General features: G+C 38.8%; 1 protein-coding gene across 2 annotated transcripts in view; it reads right to left on the bottom strand.

Moving 5' to 3' along the window:
- Nucleotides 1–4,167: 4,167 nt before the first annotated feature.
- Nucleotides 4,168–27,544, bottom strand: part of atg4c (autophagy related 4C, cysteine peptidase) — a 68,978-nt gene continuing 45,601 nt past the window's right edge. For both annotated transcript variants that reach the window (XM_063064109.1, XM_063064110.1), the window contains exons 6-11: nt 26,585–26,655; nt 22,858–23,003; nt 20,035–20,113; nt 9,835–9,911; nt 8,164–8,283; nt 4,168–4,500 (exon numbers count right to left, since the gene is read on the bottom strand). In XM_063064109.1, coding sequence (XP_062920179.1) covers nt 4,324–4,500; nt 8,164–8,283; nt 9,835–9,911; nt 20,035–20,113; nt 22,858–23,003; nt 26,585–26,655 — 670 coding nt within the window. In that variant the 3' untranslated portion in view covers nt 4,168–4,323. The remainder of the gene's footprint in view (nt 4,501–8,163; nt 8,284–9,834; nt 9,912–20,034; nt 20,114–22,857; nt 23,004–26,584; nt 26,656–27,544) is intronic.

Below are 27,544 nucleotides of genomic sequence, written 5' to 3'. Positions count from 1 at the left end.
ATGGGATTGAGGCACTTGAAGATAATCAACAATAGTGCATTAAGGAGGAATAAACTCAAAATTATTTCAGAATAAAATAATCCAGAATAAGAACAAAAGCAGAAGCAGTTAGCTCCAATTGCGTCTAATAAGATGGTGCGACACTGTTTGCCTCAACTCTCAAATAAGAACACTTTCAGTGCTACATTAAACGTGCTCTCATAGGTTACCATCTACTTTAACAGACTAAGGCCTGATTCCTGTCCCAGTTTAGAACACAAACATTACAACACTGGACAGTCCATTTGGCCCAAGATGTTGTGCCAATCTTGTTGCCAGGTTGTACCAAATGTCCTCCTCCTATTAACATCTAAATCCCTTCATCCATACTACTTCTTTCCCTTTATATTCAAGTGTGCATCCAAAAGCTTCTTAAACTCCACCAAACTACCCAATTCCACCACTGCTGTGGGAACACATTCCAGTCACTTACCACTCTCTGCATTTATATATTAAAAAACTTGCCCATTACGATGCCTTTAAACTTACCCCTCCAATCTCAAAAGCATGTCCTCTGGTGTTTTCAACAAATGGCAGAAGTCACAGCACCAATCCTCGCAGAGCACCACTGATCGTGGACCTCCAACCAGAATAACAGACTTCTACCCCTACTTTGTCTTCCATAGGCAAGCCAGTTCTGAATCCATACTTCTGACTTACCCCAGATCTCATGCACCTTTATCTTCTGAATCAACCTACCGTGGAACTTTGTCAAATGCCTTACTAAAATCCATGTGAATAACGTAACTGCTTTCCCCTCATCAAGCACCTTTGAAACCTCCTCAAAAAACTCAAATCAAGTTTGTAGGATATGATCTGCCCTGCACAAAGCCACGCTGACTGTCCCTGACCAGGCCATGTCTTTCCAAATGAGCCTAAATCCTATCTCTTAGTATCCTCCCCATAGTTTCCTCACCACTGGCATGAGGCTCACAGGCCTTTAATTACCTGAATTATCCCCATTTCTCTTCTTGAACAAAGACACAACATTGTTACTCTCCAGTCCTCTGGGACATCGCCTGTTGCTAATCAGGACTCAAAGATTCACATGAAAGCCCAGCAATCTCCTCTCTTGATTCTTTTGATTTTCTAGGATATATACCATCAGGTCCTGGGGTCTTATCCACCTTAATGCTTTTCATAAGACCCAACACTACCTTCTTAATCTCAAGATGTCTCAGCACATTAGAATGCTCCATTCTGTTTTCACAGTCCTCCAATTTCTTCCCCTTGGTAAATATTGACACAAAGTACTCATTTACTACTTCAGCCACTTGCTCTAAGCACATATTCCTTACTTTCTCCTTGAGTGGACCTACCCTCTCCTTGCTATCCACCTTTACTTAATACATATGAAACGCCTCGGGATTCTCTTTGGTCCTGCTTGTTACGGACTATTTGTGGCCTCTTTTGGCCTTCATAATGACCTGCTTGAGCACCTTTCCTGCCGTCCTTATATTCCACAAGGACCAGTCTGATTTTGGCTTCCTAAAATCTTATGCTTACTTCCTTTTCATCCCTGCCTAAATTTAGGACCTCTTAAGTCATCAAAGGTTCCCTTATCCTACCACCCTTGTCCCTACTCCTTACTGGAACATTCAGATCCAGAACTCTGATCAGCTGGTCTTTAAACAGCTCCCACATTTCAGACATCACTTCCCTGACAGCACCTAGTCACAATTAATCCTCCCTTAGCTTCTACCTTACCCTGTTGTAATTTACCCTCTCCCAATTTTGTACCTTCCTGCATAATTGTAAATTTACCATGTGCTCTTCAACTTGATTTAGAAAAATAGCACATTACTAAAATCAGTTTACTCTTAATTGATAGAAACAAGTTCCCTCAATAGCCAGAGTCCTCTCAATTTTCTTGCCTGTCATTACTCCTGTCACTCTACCAACTCCTGCTTTGTGGCAATTGTTACCACTGCCTCAATGGCAGATTCACCTGCTGTCCCATCAAACTGTAAAATCCTTCTCATACTCCACAGAAAACCAGTAGTCCTGAACTAACTGTGGTACATAAATTCCACCCTGTTCCCTGGTTCATGAACCATACATTGAATACCTGAAAAGGAGTCACATTTGGCCAAGATTAAGCAATTGCTGTGCATATAAAGAATATCTAAACAGTGCACGTGTCCTTGAGACTGAAGAGAACCATGTTATTAGTCTGTCAACACTAAAGTTATAAGTATCCTGCTCAGGTTGGTATGGCATACAGTGCAAATTGTTAAATTAGGAGAAAGGGTAAACTGGGGAAATGCAATACTTACATGTTAAGGTATTGTCACCCCTGCCTATCATTACTTAACAATCACTCCTTGGTCAGATAACTAAAACAGCAGTTTACATTTACATAGCAATATTAATATATCAAGGCAGTTAAATTTCAAATCTCTGAAATGAGATGTTGAAATATGCAACCTTTATTTTTTGGGCAAGTGGTCAAATCTGTATGAAAAAAACTGAGCACGAATGCAAGTATACCTTGCATCTGCAGTGCACTGTGGCTGCAGTATATACAAACTATTGAATGCATTACAATAATTTAACTTGGATTACTTTGGCAACAACACTCTCTGCAACCTCAATCATGAAATAGGATAACCACAATAACTTTACAGACTGTCCTGTTTTAGAAATATACACATTTCTCTCCTTTTAACTTAAATTCTGTCATGATTATGTACTAAGAAATAGGAAAGCCAAGAGATACTATCCAATTGCAAAGACTATTGCTAGTTATTCTGTGTGTCCATCATTTTCTTTTTTTCACTATGATTATACTCCTTTCTCGGTAGTTTTTACACTTTATTCTGCATAGTTATTGTTTTACCTTATTCTAGCTCAATGCACTGTGTAATGATTTGATTTGTATGAACAGTAACCAAATCAAGCTATTTAGTGTACACATGACAATAAACTATGCAGAGGGTGACAGAAATTAGGAAATTTCACAAATGACAATCGTCAATTATTTACTTTAAATCAGAAACTGGTTTTTGATACTAACTGTATCGAGAAATAAAAGGGAGATAAATAATTTAGGTTTCCAGTCATGATTTCATAGAAACGTAGAAAGATAGAAAACCTACAGCACAATACAGGCCCTTCAGCCCACAAAGTTGTGCCGAACATGTCCCTACTTTAGAAATTACTAGGCTTACCCATAGCCCTCTATTTTTCTAAGCTCCATGTACCTATCCAAAAGTCTCTTAAAAGACCCTATCATATCTGCCTCCACCACCGTTTCTGGCAGGCCATTCCACACACTCACCACTCTCTGAGTAAAAAACTTACCCTGACACCTCCTCTGTACCTCCTCCCGAGCACCTTAAACCTGTGTCCTCTTGTGGCAACCATTTCAGCCCTGGGAAAAAGCCTCTGACTATCCACACGATCAATGCCTCTCATCATCTCATACACCTCTATCAGGTCACCTCTCATCCTCCGTCACTCCAAGGAGAAAAGGCCGAGTTCACTCAACCTGTTTTCATAAGGCATGCTCCCCAATCCAGGCAACATCCTTGTAAATCTCCTCTGCACCCTTTCTATAGCTTCCACATCCTCCCTGTAGCGCAGCAACCAGAACTGAGTACAGTATTCCAAGTGGGGTCTGACCAGGGTCCTATATAGCTGCAACATTACCTCTCTAAATTCAATTCCACGATTAATGAAGGCCAATATACCGTATGCCTTCTTAACCACAGAGTCAATCTGCGCAGCTGCTTTGAGCGTCCTATGGACTCGGACCCCAAGATCCCTCTGATCCTCCACACTGCCAAGAGTCTTACCATTAATACTATATTCTGCTATCATTTTTGACCTACCAAAATAAACCACTTCACACTTATCTTTCACGTCCATATCAGCAAGGTCAAGGAGGAGACTATATAAATATAAAGGGAGCTTGTTCAGAGTGAGGCAGGATAACTGGAGAAATTTTTGCTAGTGTATGATCACTGATTTATATATTAAACCATCACAATATTTCCAAGATCATTCTTTTGTTAATCTCAAATGTCTATGATTTAACTTAGTGAGGCAAAGAAAATAAAGATGCATGAAGAAAACCATAGAAAAATGTTCAGCTGTAAAAAACTAGTATTTAAATTATTTTATTTATAGTAAATTACAAAAAAGACACTTAAGTTTACATTTTTATACAGTGAAATATATACTTTTGCAGATGTTTCACAGATTATCCATCAATGTTAGTAGGCACCCATAGTTTCTGCCAGCAATGGCAGGAAACCCCATTGTAGTTACTGTGAAATTCTGTTACAACAAAACAAATTCCTCATTACTCAACCTTTCTGCTTTCCTCCTCCGAGTCCCAGAGTCCTGTGTTATTGATTCAGTTTTCAGTGTACTGTGTTTATTAACTTCATAATCTTTAGCATGACCCTCTGAAAAAGTAAATAGTGGATATTTCTCCTTAGAAGGAGAGCTGAAAACCTAAAAATTAAATAGAAAGTAAATACCTTTCAGATTTTCATTTACATTTTTAAACTGATTCATTCTTACAAAAAAATCTTATCACTTTTTATTTCAATATTCAGTTCTCACTCATTCCTCCATGTTTTGGCACCGACACCAAATCTGTCATTTTCTGTGTATGACGCTAGCCAGGGAGTATCATCAGATTTTTATACCTACCTATATCTAATCCTGTTCCAACACAAATTTTTGCACATGCACTTTCCAGTACATTTCAGAGATTAACCGCACGCATTAACAATTAATTAACAATACAGAACAGGAAATCTTGCTAAAGTTCCCTTTCATGCAACAAGCCAATTTTAAAAAACTTAGACAACAGGAATTCTGCAGATGTCGCCTCCGGGTCCAACATATTATTCTCCGTAACTTCCGCCACCTCCAACGGGATCCCACCACTAAGCACATCTTTCCCTCCCCCCCTCTCTCTGCATTCCGCAGGGATCGCTCCCTACGCAACTCCCTTGTCCATTCGTCCCCCCCATCCCTCCCCACTGATCTCCCTCCTGGCACTTATCCGTGTAAGCGGAACAAGTGCTACACATGCCCTTACACTTCCTCCCTTACCACCATTCAGGGCCCCAAACAGTCCTTCCAGGTGAGGCAACCTGTGAGTCGACTGGGGTGATATACTGCGTCCGGTGCTCCCGATGTGGTCTCTTATATATTGGCGAGACCCGACGCAGACTGGGAGACCGCTTTGCTGAACATCTACGCTCTGTCCACCAGAGAAAGCAGGATCTCCCAGTGGCCACACATTTTAATTCCACATCCCATTCCCATTCTGACATGTCTATCCACGGCCTCCTCTACTGTAAAGATGAAGCCACACTCAGGTTGGAGGAACAACACCTTATACTCCGTCTGGGTAGCCTCCAACCTGATGGCATGAACATCGACTTCTCTAACTTCCGCTAAGGCCCCACCTCCCCCTCGTACCCCATCTGTTACTTATTTTTATGCACACATTCTTTCTCTCACTCTCCTTTTTCTCCCTCTGTCCCTCTGAATATACCTCTTGCCCATCCTCTGGGCCCCCCCCCCGCCTTGTCTTTCTTCCCGGACCTCCTGTCCCATGATCCTCTCGTATCCCCTTTTGCCTATCACCTGTCTAGCTCTTGGCTCTATCCCTCCCCCTCCTGTCTTCTCCTATCATTTTGGATCTCCCCCTCCCCCTCCAACTTTCAAATCCCTTACTCACTCTTCCTTCAGTTAGTCCTGACAAAGGGTCTCGGCCTGAAACGTCGACTGCACCTCTTCCTAGAGATGCTGCCTGGCCTGCTGCGTTCACCAGCAACTTTAAAAAACTTAGCACTGATCCAGCTAATATTAGTAAATTCAATATAGAACAATGACGAAATTGGGGACGTTCAAGGTTTGTGTAAGTCCATATTACATCAGAGAGCATTATTACCAACAGAACTATTGGGGAGACCAATGATTACATTTTAACAATCTATCAAACAGAAATTTCAAACAAGTCCCTGATGAATGTTGAAAGATAAAACTGCATAAATATGAAACTATACACGTTCTACAACAGCACTGACAAAACTATAAATGAAAAGATTCACAATTAGTTTCAGTTATTTATTTAATATGCCTAAGTTGTTTTAAAATTTCAATGGGCAGGATCATATTATTTGCTAGTCAGCAGTTTCGAAGAGAACTACAAGCAGTGCATGGGTCAGTGCTTTCCTGATGTCTGAGCTTGTGTACTGCAGTGCAGAAATCAGGAATGTGGTCACTCAATCTACATTTACTTTCTCCAATGCAGACACAACCTTGGCATAAACAGCTAACTCAACAAACTAAACTAGAAGACGTGCAAGGGCTTTGTTGCTTCATTTCTTTGGGTTCTCAGATGATAGGAAGGGACATAACAAAATAGCAGATGTTGCACTTCATGCACATGGGAATGTGCCAAGAAAATGGGAGTGGGTGGTAAAGATGTTAAAGTGGGACAGTGAAGCAAAGAAGGTATGGTCCCTTCAAGATGGTCAAGAGAGGGGAGGAGAAGATATGTCAAGTAGTGAATACTCATTGATGGAGGCAGGAGATATAGAAGTTGAGGACATCAGAGATGTCACAATGGATATAGGAAAGATCTCATTGAGAGGGAAAAGAAAAGAGAAGACTGAAGGAAGATCTTTGTGTAGAAGGTAGAACTGGACTGCACAAGATTGTGCGTCTGAAGCTGCAGGTTGTGGAGGGTATGTCACCCAAGAAAATGAGATCAATGAAGATTGAGTAGTATGCATTACAAAGTGTATCTGAGCATCAGTTACTAATGTGATGACTATATTTAAACAAAGGACAGGTTTATATCTGTTAAATCAATAATTTTTAACATTTAAAATGGTTAATTCTATTTTTTATGCAGAAAAGAATTTAAGATAAATTAAATTTCCTTACAGTTAAGCACGTTTTCATGCACTAATAGAATAATTTCCCCCCAAATCAAACCAACTTTAGTGTGCGCCATGAATGAAATAATCTATCAGAACTGCACACAATGTAAAGCTTCATTTAAGTCAGAGTATAATGAAAGTGATTTGCCAAGCTTAGATTTATTTTACTTTCAATATTGCCACCTGCTGGTCACAATATTTGACAGCTGTTTGAAAAATACAATGTCAAATGAATGAACAATGCTAATAGGAAAATTGAACCCCGGACTTCTGATTAGCAGGAATGCTTTGTAAAATTATAGATGCAGTCTTCACAAAACTGCTTTCAAAATATCACTGATGATTATGGTACACAAAAATAACTGAATTTGGTGTGGTGAGTTAATTATATTTAAGGTGATAAAAGGAATTGACAAAGTTGACCTGGCAATTTGCTCATTGTGTTTCAGGATTCAAATACCAGGGGTAACAAGAACAGGTAGGTTATGAAAAAGGGAAATGAGGCAGAAATTTTATTCCAAATAGGTAATAGAAGTGTATAATAAATCAGAGAAGTCTCTTGAAGCGAGTAATATAAACATTCCCCAGAACAGATTTTCTCGAGAAGGAAGGACTAAGGGCCATGTTGAGAAGATGGTTAGGTCAATTAAAAATATGACAGGCTTGGTAGCTTCCTGGCTTTTGTTGTTAAGAATTCATATGAAACTGAAAAAACAATGAGGTATTTCAACTCCTCCCCTTTTACTTCTAGCTTCTAACCAAAAGGATAGTTTGCCATCGTCTTTTTCAAATCTACAAGTAAAATATGTGCACTTGACAAGTACATTTCTTATTCCTCCATCATTAACCAATAAAGTGTGAAAAGCTGCAGTTCAACTAACCCGAAAATTCCCGTGTACAATTACCATAATTTTCATTAAGCACAATATGAAAGAACAAATCTATAAAATAAAGTACTATTCTTACACATCAGTGTGGGAATCTTGGATTATTTTGCCACTCCCTGGAATCAATGCAGCAAATCTCAATTAATTCAGATCTTCCAAGAATGTATGGTTAATGCTATACCAAGTTATACCCTTATTAATCGGCTCTATCAGATGATTATTTACTTCTTCTAATAGATTTTAAGTAGTACAGAGAAACAGTGAAGAAAGAAATTACCCAGTGACTTATCCCAGCCTACTCCATCAATAATTCTACCACTCACCTTTGTTACTTCATCAATTATGTGTTCAAAATAATATTTGTTGGATGAATAAAGTCCTATTGTGCAGCTAGGATCCATTTTACCAAATGACATTTTTTTTGGAGATGGACAGTGATAAGACTGAAAATACAACAAAAATTGCAGAATTAGCCCCTCAGCAAAAAGCACGGACAACTCCACTGGTTTACTAATCCTGATAAATACAATTCAAATCAAATCGAGTTGAGTTTACTGTCATATGCACAAGTACGGTGAGGTAGAGGTACAATGAAAAATTTGCTTGCAGCAGTATTACACTTAGCACACTTCAACTGGAGAAAACAGTACTTATAATAATTCTAATTATACTATCAATTCTGAAATTGTCTCATATGATCAAATAAGATTGTAATGCATGATTATTAATGGAAGATAAAAGAATAGAGCAGAATTAGTTGGATGTATTTGCCTAGAAATTGGAACATGTGGCACAGATTTTTTTGTTATGTCATATGAAACTGATGAAACCCAGAGTAAGTCAACTAACTGATAATTTCCAGGTGAAACTGCACCCACAGTAAAACTATACTGACCTTTCTGGATAAAATTCATGCCATCAGATATAACATTTTCCTTACATTAAACACATTTTGAAAAGACATCAATTGCAAAGCAGTCAGAATGCAGGTGCTTTGAAAGGCAGCTGCCCAATCTGTGTTTCTCCAATGTAGAGGAGACGACGTTATGAAATCCAATGCAGTATTCTAGCCTGGAGGAAGTGTAACTGCTTCAGCTGGAAAGACTTTTTAGATGCCTGGATGGTGGGTAAGAAAGAGGCAAAAGGGCATCCATTGCCTCTCTGCAGGGCAGCAAGCATCTGTGGTCTCCTGCCAATGCAAGCATGGGGAACAGCATCTCATCTTCTACCATTTCTGAGTTTCATGACAATTTTTGGTACTTTATCTGTGTTATCACTTTTTAAACTGTTACCATTAATCCATCAGCCACAAGAATCTAATAGAGTCCAGTTCATTACCAAGACTTTTTGTTTTAGATTATGTTACTAACTGAATTTAAACGTCATATTGGAATTTGAACTTGCATTTTAATGTTGTTAGTGCAAGTTTATGAATCACTAAATTAAATTACTAAACTACTGTCTTGTCACATAATTTTGTAATACTTTTGAGGACACAACTACACACAACATAGTTGTAACACACCAAAAATGAGAAATTCTATTTCTATTAAAAATGATAATTGACTTTACATGTAATTTAAGTGTTACATAGTCAAGTTGCTAAGAATGAAATTCCCATTTATTTTACCAATGGTATGGATGCTATAATTAGTCTATATGCACAGTTTTGAAGTATCTGTTAACTCTTGATGCACAAATGTTTTTGTGAAATTTGAAATTCAATAATATAGTCTTAATTTAGTTGTAGTTCCATTGGATTTTAAAGTTGAAATATATTCCAGGTGTCTTTAAGTAACACAAATTTACTAAAAAAACAAAGGGATAAAGCAAAAGTTTAACAGCTCCTTCAGAATCTATTACTAATAAATCTTGATTAAGACGGAAATGTATTCATCTTAGTGTAAAGTGTCCCGTAGTACAAGACTAAATAATTCTAATTTACAGTCCGAATGAGAAAAACAAAGTAAGTATTTTACAGATGCAAACTTCACCTCAAGTGGAAAATCCTTCATGCTGACATCCACGAATGATTGGCAGTAATGAGGATCCATGTAAATTAAACTGTCATCTTGAAGGACAAAAAGAAAGAAAATAGATTCTCAATATCCTAATCAGACATCTTCTTACAGTCCCGTTTCTTCAACATGTAAAATAATGCTCAATATATCACATTTATTGAATGAAGTCTTCAGACAAGACTGTATTCTGAACACACACTTTTTAAACAATTTTTCTTTAACATAGCATTTTGATGTTATTTAAGATGTTGGAAAACTTGATCAAAAATTAAAAAGCAGCCAGCAATGGACACCTATTTGTTCTATGCAATGTGAAAGAAAATATGTTCATATGGTGAAAAGATCACGTACAGGGATTTCAAGTAGCGAGAGCTATCTTAGATAGTAAATGTAAAAAGAAGAGTGACTCAATTAGTATTAAAGATAACAGACAGTAATTATGTTAGGACTGAAAGCAGCAATACTCCATTTCAAAAGCAGTAGGATGTGCAGCTACACTAGAGTGGAAGGGTGAATCTGGAATGATGTCAATCTATGCACCAGATTAAATGCAAAGAATTTGGTACAAACTAAAATATACTGTGTGTGTGTGTGTGTGTATGTATGTGTATATATATATATATATCCTCATTACTGCCAATCAGAAAGAAGGAAGTCTATGGATTACAGTTAGATTATAATTCCATTAAAAAACATACCAAGATGTCTGTAATGGAATGCTGTGGACTGGCACAGTCCAGGCTGCAGGAGCACAGGCTGAGGGATGCAGTCAATGCTAAGGCTCTATCAGCAACAGCCACAGTCTAGGCTCCTTCCACTACTGCTCAGAGGGGTTGATTTATACAGGGTAGCCCCCTTCCCCCACAAATAATGAAAGGGTTAGCACCTCGGGAAATCATGCGAGTGGCAATTGTATTACGTTTGTTTGTGTTTGCTTTCTTTAAATGTTTACGTTACTCAATGCAGCGACCATGAATGTTAAAAAAATACTGTTTCTTCCTTTGTATACACTTTTTAATTGTGAACATAATCTATTTTTGAAATAATGAAAAATCTCTGTCACACAAAGGTCTGTACTTGTAAGTACTCTTCTACAAAGGAAAGGTAATGCGACAACATCCAACTGACAGGGACACTGCGGTAGTGCAGACAGGCCTATCTTCTGCTACACCTGGGGCGTGTAGAAACTTAATACAGAGTGACATTTGCTGCCCTCATATTTTTGGTCCATACATTGCCTGATATAGCTACAGACGTGATGGTCACCAGGATGGGGCAATGTTGGGTACACATTTGGCCCCTTTCTTGGGGGAACTTGTGCACTGTGACCCACTTGGGCTCCCAGATAATCTGGTCCAGATCCTGGGTGATTCCAAGGCAAAGGGGCCGGGAACAAGCCAAACCTGCACCCTGAGAGTGTATCACACCCAACAAAACACTATATCTACCAACCCAATTTTTGTTTCACCATCCCACTCCACCCCAGCCAATTCTTGCTACATGCATCAGCTCTTCTAAACCAGATCACCAGCATTTTCAGGTAGTCAGGCCTGACACTGAAGGGGACATTAGATCAGTTGGGCCAGTTACCAAAGAGTATAACCTCGCTCCTCCGGCAGTTGATTCTGACCCGATGCCAACTCAAACTGTGAACTGACTCTGGTCCAAGCAGAAGATGGCGACATCATCCATGCACAGAGGGGTGTTGGCTTGTGTGTCTCCTCTGTCTGGCAAGGCCATTCCTCTTATGCTCTTCCTGATGGATTTGGCAAAGGATTCTATGCAACACAAAAACAAGCCAGAGAAGGGTGGACAATCCTGCCCGACTCCAGACTTTATGGGGAAAGTCTCTGTACCCTACCTATTAATTTGGACTGTACTACAGATATCTGTGCAGAACAGTTGGATCCAATTTCTGATTCTATTCCCAAAATTTGTTTGGAGAGAGAGGACATCCATCATGTATGTGAATGATATTCTGTTGAAGACCTTCTCCTGACCAAACAGGCATTTACCTCTCTGTCCTGCATGTAGGTAAAGGTATCACTAATCAGCACAAGGCTGTCAACGATTTTCCTGCCTGACACAGCACAGGTTTTGTCTGGTGGATTTCCTGTCCAAGAGCAAATTTGACATGGTTAGCAAAGGCCCTCAAAAAAATCTTAAAAGTACACACTCAACAGTGAAATGGGTCTCCAATTCCTGATGACATCATTCTCGCCCTTGTGTTTGTTGATGAGGAAGTGATGCCCTTCTTCTTGGAGTCTGACATGCTGCCATTCAGAAGCATAGCATCATTCCTTTCTAGCAGATCCAGTCCAAGAAGTCTCACGGAGCAAAGTACAACACTGCCAACAAGCCATTCCTTTTGGGAGCTTTACTCATGCCAAGAGAAAAGATGGAGCCCCTTTCCTCTCCAATCCACACTGACTGCGTATTCCCCTCAATAGATGCTGCCTAACCTGCTGACTTCCTCCAGCATTTTGTGTGTGTTACTCAAGACTTACAACATCTGTAGAGTCTTGTGTCCATGAAAACAGAAGAAATGAAATTAATTTGTAAGGTACAATCAGGGAAAAAGAATATAAAGCAAAAGACAATATTGGAATAAGAATTGGTCTATGAAAGACAAAATTTCATATAGAGGGGGAAGACATGGGTCCAGTTCTTAATGAAAATTTTATACTGTTTACAAGAGCAGAATAATATCAATGTTGTAATTTAGGAGAAAGTAAGAGGACTATTGTATGGGATAAATATAATATATTTCAAAATTGAGCCTCTTTCAAAGAGAATAAATTACCAGCACCAGTTGAAATATAAACATTGTTGAAGGAAGCAAAGAAAGATTTTGCAGAAGCTCCGAGCCATCATTTTTCAATCCTTCCTGCCAACAGAAGTGCCAGAGAAATGGAAGACCATTAACACTGTACCAACGTTTAGAAAGGAAGGATAAATTGAGAAGGTGGTTAGTTTAACTTAAAATGTAAACAAATTATTGGAATCAATTTAGAAGGACTGTATTAAGACAGAATAAGGAATGATTACTCAAAACAAGGTCATGTCTGACTAACTTATTATATATTTTAAGGAAAAAACAAAGGGTTGATGAGAGCACAGAGTTTGTAGTGTACATGGATTTCAACAAGGCTACTGACAAGTGATCATGAAGTAGGCCAGTCAAAAGAGTAAAATTTCCTGGGATCAAAGGAACAGTGCCAACCTGGACTGAAATTTAGTTCAATGGTAGAAAGCAGAAGGTAATGATTGTTAGTTGTTTGTGAGACTAGAATGCTCTAAACCATGACGTTCCAAAATAGTCCCTTGGTTTATTTACTTATATAAAAGTGGCTTAGACATACTTGGCAGGAAAAAGAAGTTTGAAGATAAAAAAGATGGAGGAAAACTTTCAATTTGAGGATACAAATGATTTGGATAGTGAAGCAGATAAGTGGTAAACAGAATTTAATCAGTCAAAGTCATTTAAGAAGTAAAGGAAAAGAGGAATAATTCCATAAATGGAAGAATAGAGAAATGCAGCAGAACAGGTGTCCACAGATCCTTAAGTTGTCAACAGTTTAAAAAAGGTAAACAAAATATGCAGAAAGGTTATGAAGGAACTGTATATATGCACATTAAGTCACAGTTTGAGAATTGTGTACAGTTCCATAGGAAATGTACAATTGCCCTGGAAAAGATGCTGCCAGAACCAGAAAAACAGATATGAAACATTGGATGGGCTAGAGTTGTTTTCTTTGGAATAGAGCTGAGGGAGAGGCAAATGCATAAAATTATGGAAGCATCCATTTCCCATCATTCGGAGGAACCTTCATTAAATGATATGTCCTCACCTCACACATGACTTTCATAGATGGAAGGGGAAAAAGTGGTGGGAGGAAGAGAAAAGGTTCTTGACATAATTATCAGATGTGTTTGTAGACTATATATTATTGTTTAAATAACAGTTGTGTACTACTGTACTCTGCTCCCCACCCCGCCCCCCGTGGGTGTACATCTCTTATCTGATGAATCAGGATTTGCAAGAGATGGTGACGATAGAGATTGGAACACTGGCTGACAAAGACAATTCAGAATGACTCCCATTCAAAATTTCCTAATGAGCCAACTCTCTCAACATTTGTACATTCAGTTAGTAAAGAATTCCTTACAAGAGTTGACCGCATTAATATTGGTGTCTTGCCTTAATTTGACCTACATTGCCACAAGGTATTTAAAAACACACATGTGGCTTTGATTTCAAAGCTGGAAATTACCAAATTTATTGAGTTCAATGTCACTATTGACCATAAGTTTGAACATTCCGCCCATGGGTTCCCATGCTTTCAAATTATGAGCAGAAGTTTTTATCTCCCTCTTTTAACTCATGCCTTGTTCTGCTAATTCAACTGCTGGAATTGCTATTCACAAAAAAAAGTCTGATTAGTATAATCTTTCTTATCCAGTTTTATATCATTCTATTAAAGTTTTCTTTGAGGAATTCCAGAGATCTTGATTCTCATTGGTGTCTCACCCAAAAATTGCTATTCATATGCAACTTCCAACAACAAGTATTGTGGACAGCCCTTTGACTACAAGGGAATACAGGCAAATTCATCCTCTTTTCAGGAAATATAGAGGTACCTGTAGTTCACTTTCAAGCTGAGTTTCCTGTTTTGCTGTCAATTGACAGCGTGGACTTTTCCCCCTTCAAACGAAGGGCCAAGTTTAGCGTCTGTACTGCAAGTAATTCATAAGTCCTCCTAGCCTGTATAATTCAGTTACAATCTGAAGTTAATACCCTTAGCTACACATGAAGGGGCTGAGTCATTTAAAATCAATGTTCCTATTAACTAATGCAACTCAAGATCATAATGAGGCAAAGGCATTGGGAACAATTCTTTCCAAATACAAAATGTTCAGACAGGACAGACCAGGAAATGCAAAATACAAGTGGAGATCTAAGCGCAAGAATTTTAGATTACTGTGATTTTAGTGTGTTAAACCATACAAAATTATGCAATAAATATTAATCTTTTATCCACAAGCATTTGAAATATTTTCCTATTCTCATTTTCCCAATTTTTAATAAAAATTATTTTCACTTTTGCTGACTGTAACTCATTTGGAACACAATTCAGAAAGTTCCAGGTTCAAGTCCCATTTTAGAGCTGTACAAAGGTTTACTTCATTGTATGCTGTATATCAATGATTTAGATGATGGAATAGATGGCTTTGTTGCCAAGTTTGCAGACAATATAAAGATTGGTGGAGGGGCAGGTAGTGCTAAGGAAACAGGTAGGCTGCAGAAGGATCTAGGAGAATAGTCAAGGAAGTGGCAAATGAAATACAATGTTGGGAAATGCATGGTCATACACTTTGGTAGTAGAAATAAATGTGCAGACCTTTTCTAAACGGGGAGAAAATCCAAGAATCTAAGTTGCAAAAGGACTTGGGAGTCCTCGTGCAGAACATTCTAAAGATTAACTTGCAGGTTGAGTCAGTGGTGAGGAAGGTAAATGCCATGTTAGCATTCATTTCAAGAGGTCTAGAGTACAAGAGCAAGGATGTGATGCTGAAGCTTTATAAGGCACTGGTGAGGCCTCAAGTACAGGTGTTCCCTGCTTTTCGAACGTTCGCTTTACGAAACCTCACTGTTACGAAAGACCTATATTAGTTACCTGTTTTCGCTAACAGAAGGTGTTTTCACTGTTACGAAAAAAGGCAGCGTGCGATAAAAGCAGCGCGCGTCCCGAGCAGCCACTCCTCCCCCGGATTCGGAACTGTATTCTAGCCGGCATTGCTTAAACACGTGCCTGTGAGCAGCCGTTTGCAAGACGAGTTCTATGGTATCAGAAAAGCCTGAAAGAGCTCATAAGGGTATTATATTTAGCGTAAAACTAGACATAATTAAGCGTTTCAATTGTGGTGAACGAAGTAAGGACAAAGTGAGTTTGGTTTGTGGAAGTTCACGAAGATGATGTTGAAGAGGTTTTGGCATCCCATGACCAATAACTGATAGGTGAAGAGCTGATGCAATTGGAAGAGAAAAGGATAACAATCGAAACCGAATGCAGTAGCTAACGGACTGAAAGTGAAGTCGTCCAGGAACTGAACGTGAAGCAACTGCGTGAGATTTTCGCTGCAATGATAAAGTACGACTTTAATTTTGAAAGGGTACATCGGTTTAGGGCATATTTGCAAGATGATTTGAGTGCTTGCAAAGAACTGTATGATAGAAAAATGCACGAGGCTAAATAAGCAGTCAAGCAAGCCTTCCACATCAGCCACAGCAGACGACGAACCTCGACCTTCGACATCGAGACAGGCAGACATAGAAGATGACCTGCCTCCCTGATGGAAACAGACGACGATAAGATGACACCCCAGTGTTCCACCACCCCAACCCCCGGGCCGCGGACCGATACATTGCCGCGGAGAATGCAGCGGTAGCCAGGATCACATCCAGCATATCTTTAAGAAAAAAGCCGAAATAAAAAAGCTAATTAATTAGGTGCCGCCTGGCACGTAAATGTCAGCCCAAATCAGAGGCAACGCAATCAGCAATCGGCTCTGATCTGGGCCGACATTTACGTGACGGGTGGCACCTAATTAATTAGCTCGTTTATTTCGGCTTTTTTCTTAAAGATGTGCCGGGTGCATCCTGGCTACCGCTGTATTCTTCGCAGATCGGTATCGGTTCGCTGCCCGGAGGGTGGGGGCCACTGCACCACCCCAACCTCCAACGACTCAGCCTAACACATCATCATCAGTGTGCTCGGCGCTGTCTTCCCAATTCCCGTAAGTGATACTACACTGTACATACATTATTTCTACTTTATATAGGCTGTGTATTTTTATGCATTATTTGGTATGATTTGGCAGCTTCATAGCTTAAAGGTTACTGGAGAGAGTGTTTCTGCCGAGAGCACTTACGTGAGATTTTTGCCAAGAGCGCTTGCGCTGTGTTTATACCAAGAGCACTCACGTGGGATTTTTGCTACGGAGGACAGTGCAGCAATGATTGTAGAGAAGTATTTCTACTTTATATAGGCTGTGTATTTATCATATTATTCCTGCTTTTACTATATGTTATTCTTATTTTAGGTTTTATGTGTTATTTGGCATGATTTGGTAGGTTATTTTTGGGTCTGCGAACGCTCACAAATTTTTCCCACATAAATAAATGGTAATTGCTTCTTCACTTTATGACATTCCGGCTTACGAACCATTTCATAGGAACGCTCTACCTTCGGATGGCGGGAGAAACCTGTATTGTGAACAGTTTTGGGCCCCTGATCTTAGAAAAGATGTGCTGGCATTGGAGAGGGTCCAGAGGAAGTTCACAAGGATGATTCCAGGAATAAAAGGGTTATCATACAAGTTTCCATCAAACTCAATATATAAGTTTGCTGATGACACCATAATTGTAGGCCGTATCTCGGGTAGTGATGAGTTTGAGTACAGAGAGGAAATTAAGAACCTGGTGGCATGGTGCGAAAACAATAACCTATCCCTCAACGTCAGCAAGGCGAAGGAATTGGTTGTTGACTTCAGAAGGAGTAGCGGACAGCACGACCCAATTTACATCGGTGGTGCGCAAGTGGAACAGGTCAAAAGCTTTAAGTTCCTCAGGGTCAATATCACAAATGACCTGACTTCGTCCAACCAAGCAGAGTTCACTGCCGAGAAGGCCCACCAGCACCTTTACTTCCTGAGAAAACTAAAGAAATTTGGCCTGTCCCATAAAATGCTCACTAATTTTTATAGATGCACCGTAGAAAGCATTCTTCTAGGGTGCATCACAACCTGGCATGGAAGTTATGATTATGAAGACACGTAGTCCTCTTTTATTGTCATTTAGTATTGCATGCATTAAGAAATTATATATTATTTCCTCTGGTGTGATATCACAAAACACAGGACAGACCAAGACTGAAAAAACTGACAAAACCACATAATTATAACATATAGTTACAACAGCACAACAATACCATAACTTGATGAAGAAGTCCATGAGCACAGTAAAGTTCAAAGTTTCTCAAATGTCCCACATCTCACGCAGACGGGAGAAGGAAGAAAAATTCTCCCTGCCATGCTGACCACAATCCGACTCTGAGTCATCCGAAAACTTCGAGCTCTGATCAGCTCTCTGACACAGAGTACTGAGCACCATCTCTGTCCGAACGATTCAACCTCCTTCTCAGTCGCTAAAAGCAGGCAAGGCCGGAGATTTTGAGGCCTACCCTCCGAAAGATTCCCGACCACACAGTAACGACAGCAGTGAACGGGCGTTTCAGAAATTTCTCCAGATGTTCCTCTGTGCTTTCACGTCCATTCTCCAATAAATCAGAATTGTCCACGGCCCCTATTTAACAGATACGATATCACTTTTCACCAGAGGGCTGCGCACACACAGGCATGCCGCCATCTTCTCCTCCCACCAGTTGTCCTGTCCAAGACCGAAAGAAGCTGCAGAAGATCGTGAACACGGCGCAGCACATCACACAAACCAATCTTCTGTCCGTGGACTCACTTTACACCACACGCTGTTGGAGCAGTGCTGCCAGGATAATCAAGGACACAACCCACCCAGCCAACACACTTTTCGTCCCTCTTCCCTCCGGGAGAAGGTGCAGGAGCTTGAAGACTCGTACGGCCAGATTTGGGAACAGCTTCTTTCCAACTGTGATAAGACTGCTGAACAGATCCTGACCCGGATCTGGGCCGTACCCTCCAAATATCCAGACCTGCCTCTCGTTTTTTTTGCACTACCTTACTTCTCATTTTTCTATTTTCTATTTATGATTTATAATTTAAATTTTTAATATTTACTAATTTTAACTATTTTTAATATTTTAATATTTAATATTTGTAATCCAGGGAGTGTGAAGCGCAGAATCAAATATCGCTATGATGATTGTACAATTGTTTGGCAACAATAAAGTATAAAGTATGTTTGATGGCTCTGGGCCTGTACTTCCTGGAATTTAGAAGGATGAGGGGGGATCTCACTAAAACCTTTCGAATGTTGAAAGGCTAGATGTGATATTGGAAGGATATTTCCCATGGTGGGCAAGTCTAGGACAAGAGGGCACAGCCTCAGGATAGAGGGGCATCCATTTAAAACAGAGATATGGAGACATTTCTATAGTCAGAGGGTGGTGAATTTGTGGAATTTATTACCATAGGCAGCTGTGGAGGCCAGGTCATTGAATGTACTTACAGCAGGGCTTGATAGGTTTTTGACTGGACACAGCATCAAGTTATAGGGAGAAGGCCAAGGAGTGGGGCTGAGGAGGGAAAAAAAAGGATCAGCTATGATTGAATAGCGGAGCAGACTCGATGGGCTAGATGGCCTAATTCTGCTCCTATGTCTTAAGGTCTTATACCAATCTTCCAGTTTAATTCTGTACTGAAAGATACAAATGACTGAATACAGATACAGTCATACAGGTGTTTTTTTTTAAATAGATCTTGCACTGGAGGCCTTTTCCTCTTCTTAAATAAATATTAAATATTGCACAGATTATTTTTAAGAGAAGGTTACTTTTATGTTCTGGTCAAAATTTCCTTTTATTAGTAACTCCAAACTATAAAATATGTAGCTTGTAGGAGTTTGTGTAAAAAGGTTGTCAGGTTTCCTTATAAAACAGATACACTCCAATGGCTGTAAAGCACATTGGAAAACTCTGTAAAGGACTTAAAGCAAGCTAAATAAACACATTTATCCGCCAAAATTTCCTACTTTAGATCTTGATGTAATCAACTGATAAAAGAACACACACCTGTATGTAGTAGCAGGAGTATGCATTACATTTTATCATTTCTTCCAACAAGAAAAAAACTATCACCACTTTAGTTCACTGTATTAAAATAAAAATAAAGTTTAAAAAAAATTTTCCTGTGAATAGAATTAATTGCCGTCATATTTTGTGAAGTCAAATTTAAGGATAAGGAACTTTTACTGTGATCAAGCCACTCAATGCATTTGTTGTACTGCTATTCAATTACATGAGAAAATGGCAGATATGCAATAATACTTCCACCACTGACAACATCTTAATATATTGCAGCTTGCAACCAAATAAGAGCAAAATGTAAAATGTATAATTACATTGCTGCTTAATTTCAGGGGGAAAAAAAAGTTCCACATCAATTACAAAATACACAAACCTTGAAATCCCACAAAGTAGAAAGACTGCTTTGGCTTCCCACCAATAATTCCGACACAGAACTCAAGACTTAAGATCCCCTATTTATAGAAAAGAAGAACTGTGTGAGAACTTGCATGGTTTTTATTCAATTCTACAAAACATACTTTTTCTAAATTGAGAAATAATTGAAAAACAGTGTGCGACCCTTCCCAATGATTTTAACTTCTGTGTAAACAATATCTGAGGTAAAAACTAGAAAAAACTGTTAAACTGGTAATGGGAACACAGATATCAGGTTGTGCAGGTTGTGTGTAACCAGTGATCTTTTCCTGTATATTTTAATTTTTATTTTCATTAACCACACTATTGATGGTGCATTGCCTGAGAAGACAATAAGTTGCAAAGAAATTAAGGTGTAATAAAAACAAATTTCTCTTCTGAACATCATTATTCTATAGTATTGTAAATACTAAATGCCATCCATTATCAGTGATACCTGTTCTGCCTTATTCTAAATGAAAGGTAAATATACAAACATCACCATGGCCGAATCTGATCATACCCTCACCTGATGCTTTTATGCAACTGTGGCCAATACTCTCACTCTGAAAGATCTTACCAAAATTAGAAACATGGGACTTTGAATCTGCAAGGTTGATTAACACCCTGAGAAATTCTGCTTCCCATTGAACCAGAAAGATGGCTTGATTTTAAAATTAAAACAGGGATTTTATATTTACAAAAATTCAAACAAAAGCATTTAATTTATCACAAACAGGTATTTAATTGGCTATTAACATTGCCTTTCATTTAAGTCTCTACAAATAGGTAGAAACAGTTTGTTTAAATGACTTAACAGCCTTGACTCTGAAAACATATAAAGTATTTATTACCTGCCCTGCAAAGCATGCTTAGTTGGCAATCTTTTCATATGTTAAGTGAAGTGCAATAAAAACTTATCATGCGGATAAATTCAAGGCTATAGTTGTGGGTAATTTGTTGCATGGTTTAGGAGGCTTTGAACACAGCCCCAAAACAACATTCCATTATAACATCATTCAATGATGCTGCAATGATTTAGAAAATGCTATAACTAATTTCACTGAGCATGCAAATAAGCATAAATATTTAGTCTGTAGAGCAGAGTGGAATACTGGTAGACCTGCTGCTCACTGTACCAGAGACAGGGTTCAATCCTGACCTCGAGTTTGCATATCCTCCCTATTATCACATGTGTTTCCTCCGGGTGCTCTAGCTTAAAGCACAAGACATAGATTAGACATTCAGATCATTGCGTTTACTCCACCATTCCATCATGGCTGATTTATTATCCCACTCAACCCCATTCTCCTGCCTTCTCCCCATAACCTTTGATACCCAAACCAATCAAGAACCAATCAACCTCCAGCTTAAATATATTCAGTGACTTGGCCTCCACAGCCGCCTGTGATAATGAATTCCACATATTCACTACCCTCTGGCTAAAGAAATTCCTCCTCATCTCTGTTCTAAATGGATGTCCCTCAATTCTGAGACTCTAGTCCTAGATTCACCCACCATAGGAAACATCCTCTCCACAAGGCCTTAATTTGATATTTGATAGGTTTCAATGAGATCCCCTCTCATTCTTCTAAACCAGAGTTCAGGCTTACAGTCATCAAATGCTCCTCATACACTAACCCTTTCATTCCCAGAATCATTCTCATGTACCTCCTCTGGATCCTCTCCAATGCCAGTACATCTTTTTCTTAGATAATGGGCTCAAAACTGCTCACAATATTCCAAGTACTGTCTGACTAATGCTTTATAAGTCCTCTGCATTACATCCTTGCTCTCAAGTTCTAGTCCTCTCATAATGAATGCTAACATTGCATTTGCTTTCCTTACCACTGATTCAACCTGCAAATTAACCTCTTTGCAGCTCTATTTTAATTTTTCTCCCCATTCAGAAAATAGTCTACAATTTTATTCCTTCTACCAAAGTTTATGACCATACACATCCCTGCACTGTATTCCATCTACCACTTCTTTGCCCATTATCTCGATCTGTCCAAGTCCTTCTGCATACTCCCCGCTTCCTCAGCACTACCTGGCTCCTCCACCAATCTTTGTATTGTCTGCTAACTTGGCCACAAAGCCATTAATTCCATGATCCAAATCACTGACATATAATATGAAAAGAAGCGGCCCTAACACAGACCCATGCAAAACACCAGTAGTCACCAGCAGTCTCCAGAAAAGGCCACTTTTATTCCAACTCTTTGCTTGCTGCCAAACGTCCAATCTTTTATTCATGCTAGTATCTTTCCCATAATATCACGTGCTCTTATCCATTATTTCACTTTCTACACATACACATTCAAAAGCATTATTAGTCACCTTGAACTTTTGGACTCCTTAGCAACTCATTTCCACATTAAAAAAATGCTTCCTATGACACAATTGAAGTTAATGCATTTGCAGTTAAGTTTCAAGATCGCCATCCAAATGCACACAGTTTACTTGAATGGCAAAAATAGTCATCAACTTTTGCAACAATGGAGAACATCACAACCAGAGTAAATCTCGATTTCAATGGAGTTACAACTTGGCAGAATAATTAACAGCAGGAAGCTGCTTGATTTTACTGCCCCCTCTTTGGCTATGGATAAGCCTTATTGAAACCACAGCTCCAGTAAATACCAAATTAGTAAAAATTGTGTGTATAACTAACTCCCTTAGTAATATATTACCCTGTACATTGTGAAAGGATTTGAAATTAGAATGAGAACAAAAAAAAAAGTTATAACCTAGCACCAAAGAATTGTGTGGATACTATAGAATGACATTCTATTGACACTACCTTTAGAATCTCTTTGTATTCAGGGTTGACCTTCTCTCCTCCGAGTCTCACCGGTATTAGGATAAGAACAGCATTCCTGTCTGATGAACCTGGTATTCCACATTCAACAGTTTGTAAGTGTTTCTCCATTACATCAGCAATATAAACTGAAAAAGAGTGCAACACTTTAATCACAGTTTGTTCTCCCAAAATTTCTAATCTGCTCTTTCATTTCCCTGCATCCCTAAACTAAGTTGAATTCAAAAATCAAGGCAACATATCCTATTACCTGTACTCTGTATTTTTTTGTTTCTCTGTCAAGCTGGAATCCAAAGCTTTATGCCCACATTCTATTTAATATGGTGTTCACTCAGATTCCTCATAAAATAGAATATAAAACATAGAGCAGCACAACACAGTCCCGGCCTTTCAGGCCACAATGTTGAGCTGACCTTTTAATCTTTTCTAAAGATCAATCTAATGCACGTAGCGCTCCATTTTTCTTACATCTATTTTCCTAACTAAGAGACTCTTTAATGTCCCAAATGTATCTGCCTCTACCACCACCCCGGCAACAGATTCCACACACCCATCACTCTCTGTGTAAAAATCCTATCTCTGATATTTCCCCCTAATCACCTTAAAATTATACTCTCTCACATTAGCCATTTCTGCTCTGGGAAAAAGATGCTGGCCGTCCATTCTACCTATGCCCCTTATCTTCTACACCTCTATCAAGTCACCTCTCATCCTCCTTCACTACAAAAAGAAAAGCCCTAGCTCGCTTAACCTTTAATCCTAAAATATGCTCTCTAATCCAGGAAGCATCCTGGTACATCTCCTCTCCACCCCTTCTAAAGCTTTCACATCCTTTCTATAATGAGGGGTCCATAACTTAACACAATATTCCAAGTGTGGTCTAACCAGTTTTATAGAGCTGCAATATTAGCTCGTAACTGTTGGACTCAATCCCCCAACTAATGAAGACCATATGCTTACTAATTTCAGATATGGTTTTAATCTTTGAATTCTCTTCATATTACTTATCCTTCTAAATATAGACTAATTAAAAATACAAACAGCATAATGTTCTTATCTATTAGCATAACTTCCTTATACAATGCAGTTCAATTTGTCTTAAGAAGATACCAGCTACTGAATATATATGATATTTCACCATTTCTCACACCAACCATCTTCTAGCTTCATGCAAGGTCTCCAATTTTAATGACAGCCAGGCCTAAAAATTTGACTGCACAACCCAATGCTGCACAGATGGCAATTGTATTACAAGGGAGTTTGAAGAAACATTGGCTGTATTTCTGAGTGATAAATTCCAATCATTAAAACTGCAATATTCTTGGGGAAGAAAAACCTGTGTATCCTAGTGTGGTTTCTCTAGTGTCCAGCTCATCCAAATGATGTCAATAGTAGTGTAGTGCCCAAGATTATTATCTAGAGATACTTTTGACATGCACGGGAGAATCATCTCATTTAAGTGCTGAAAATTCTAAAAGGTGAATGTAAATTCATATATAAATGAACCTCCCTGCAAACTAAACCTGAACTACAGCAATCCAACTGGGGTAACTGTAATCATACCACCAGATGGCTTCAGATGGTTCCCCTTCGAGTGTTAGTACCCAGAATAATAACAATAAATTCTGCAAATAAAAATAAGCAAATCAATGCTCAACAGATAAGAAATAAAGAAAACTACTTGGCAGAAAAGAAAGCACCCAACATGATCAACCTTGGCTTGGTCACAAGTAATTCTCTCACTCACATATCACAAACTAGCACTCATGTCATGTGACATCAACGATCAGGCACATATTCATATGTTTCCTGCACACCTCTCACTCCTTTTACCAACAATAAAAGGGCTAATAGATTTCTAAGTTCCAATTTCAAACTAAAGTTAGATTTGTTCTCAAGTTCAGATTGAGATTTGACTCATTTCACGTGGGGCATTTATATGCAGCAGAATTAAATTTTCATCCCTTTTAGGATGAATTTAAACCAAGACTCAGAGGATAAGTCTTATCTCTTATATATTACATAAATGACATGAACATCATAGTAACCTCTGTACAGTGATGTTATTTTTGAGGCCCTGCATGGGTCGGGTCAACCATGGATGTTGCGTCCGAGCAGTCTACATGATACACAAGCCAGAACAGTACAATATGGAGGGCAAGGTGTTGCCCATGTAGCAGGCTCCCCCCCTCCACACTACTGATGAATCCAAAGGAACAGCAGAGATCAAAACAGTTCGGCTCGCAGGAGTTGTCAGTCAGCTTTGAACTCAATGTTGGACTACCTTAGGGACTTCAGCTCCAGACTTTTCCTTGAGGTTTACTCCCAAAGCCTTGCCCATGAGTGGGAAGAGCTGCAGGAGAGCAGAGGTTTGAGAGCAGAGTTTTCCTTCTTGTAGATGAGCTGCTAACTACGGCTGATGAGCCCCATCTGTCTAAAGCAACTGGTTTCAAGGTGCCAGTAACCAATTTTTACCCCTTCTCCAGTCAGTAAAAACAGTTCCACCAGGCTTAGTAGCTAAGCCACACACGAAGGCCAGGAGCTGGACTTAGTTGGCAGAGGCTATTTGAGATGCATGCCATTGGGAGCATTTAATAGGTAGTGGGAGCTTATCCCCACTACCATTACCAGCTACAGGTCAACCTTCACTAATCCGACTATCTGTAATCTGGTTCCTTCGATAATCCGGCACTGATTATGCTTAATGTGATCCTTCTGTAATTCGGCATTTTCACTAATCCGGCACTCCTCAGGTCCCAGTGGTGCCGGATTAGTGAAGGTCGACCTATAATAACAATCTTAACGAACCACTGCAATGTTATAGAATTAATTAAAATAGCTTCAGAAAATATGTAGACCATCTCAATTCATTCTTATCAAATAAGCAAAATAGGTAACTTTAAAGTGAATAAAAATATATTCCTTAATGTTTATGAAGAGACCAACACAAGTGCAATCAATCACCGAAAAAAATATATGTGGAGCATTAGGCAGTGTAATCTGTGAATTGGGCCTCTGATCCATTTACTTAACAGAAACAAATAAATAAATAAATGGTTTGGGCTGAATATAAATTGCAAATTTGACTCAAACACATCCTCCAGTCACCTGGTAGGACAGATTAAGATCAGGGCTGTCGCCTTTCTTATGACTTTTATATGTCTGAGATGACATTTTGAAGCACACACTCGTTGCCCATCATTTTGAGATGGAGATATTGTGTATAAATTTATTAACCTACAGGTAGATACATAAAACAGCTGTCCTTTTGTGAAATGTGTTATTACATCTGTACACTGGTGCTCACTGTCTCATTAGAAACACTTCAAAATCATTGTTCTATCTAAAATATTAGGTCGTCTTTTTCTTCCTAATTCAGATGCTGCTTGATTTGTTGTATAATTCATGCAATTTCTGCATCTATATCAAATGAAGGTGGAAGTTGTGATTTACTAAAACAATGACACTGTTTATACAAGGATAAATATGTCATCATAACCACCTTGATTTTTGTAATAAATTTAGAACATGGACAAAAAGGATTAAAATTATGCTCCTTTAGAACACAAAAGAATTGATTTTTAGGAAATCAAACAGGAGTTATGTTGAATAACGTTAAATGCTGCCTTGCATTATCTATTTCAGATGACTGGCAGAACTGGGCAAAGTTCCCAGTCAGCTTACCTCATTTCCATATTATGGCACTCACCCGTACAGTCCTGAGCAACATAAACTGTTATTCCTTGCAGCTCGGGCTCCACTGCATCTTCCACTGCTCTCCTAACAAAATGAATTTAAATAGGTTTAGACATTCACCATTGAATTGATGTTAATCAAATTGGTCTGAGTGTATTTAAAAAAAAATCAAACAACCATTTCTTTATCGAGGAAAATCTTTGGGCCAACCTATCCGTATTCAGCACCTTTTTGAACAACTTTTTTTAAAATTTAAAACTTTCTGTTTTTTAGTTCTTAAAATTAACACATTAGTAAGAAAAATGGCCATTCATGTTCTCTAAGTCAACACGTGCACTCCTGGTTACATCATGGCTACCAATGCCCAACCAGCTTCAGCTACTTCTTAACTGACTATCAGTAAGTCAGAATGGCAGATGACATCGTTTTTAGTTCCCTTTGCAATTTCTTAGATAAATAAACAATCCAAACTTGCATATAGCAAAGCCTGAATAACAGGCAGGCTTGTATTACAGAAATGATGCAAAGATTACTCAACTTTTAGAACCAAACATTGCTCACTTTCAAAATAAAAGAAGCAAATCGTTTATTCCTGAAAGTTAACAATATTTTCATCACCAAATCCCAGTACTGACATCCTAAAGAACACCTTGATACTCACAAAAATGCCTGGATATTCTGGTATCATGTAACACATCTTGACTCCTCAAAGCTATTCCACTACTTATAAGACACAACAGAAGAATATGATAGAACACTCTCCATTGCATGCATGAAGACATACCTAACTATCAAGAAGCTTAGTACCATCCAGGACAAGGTAGCCTACTTGATTGGCATCACTCCTCCAAGTATACAGTTGGTTCTGGATAACTGAGTGGTAACAAATGTCACATTAAGAACTATTAAATGGTAAGCTGCTTTTACGTTATTATTACAAAAAAAACAAGATGGCTAACAACTATCATCACTT

Source organism: Mobula hypostoma, chromosome 12 (assembly GCF_963921235.1).
Source record: "Mobula hypostoma chromosome 12, sMobHyp1.1, whole genome shotgun sequence".
NCBI lineage: Eukaryota > Metazoa > Chordata > Chondrichthyes > Myliobatiformes > Myliobatidae > Mobula > Mobula hypostoma.
This window is presented reverse-complemented; position numbering and strand designations above follow the sequence as displayed.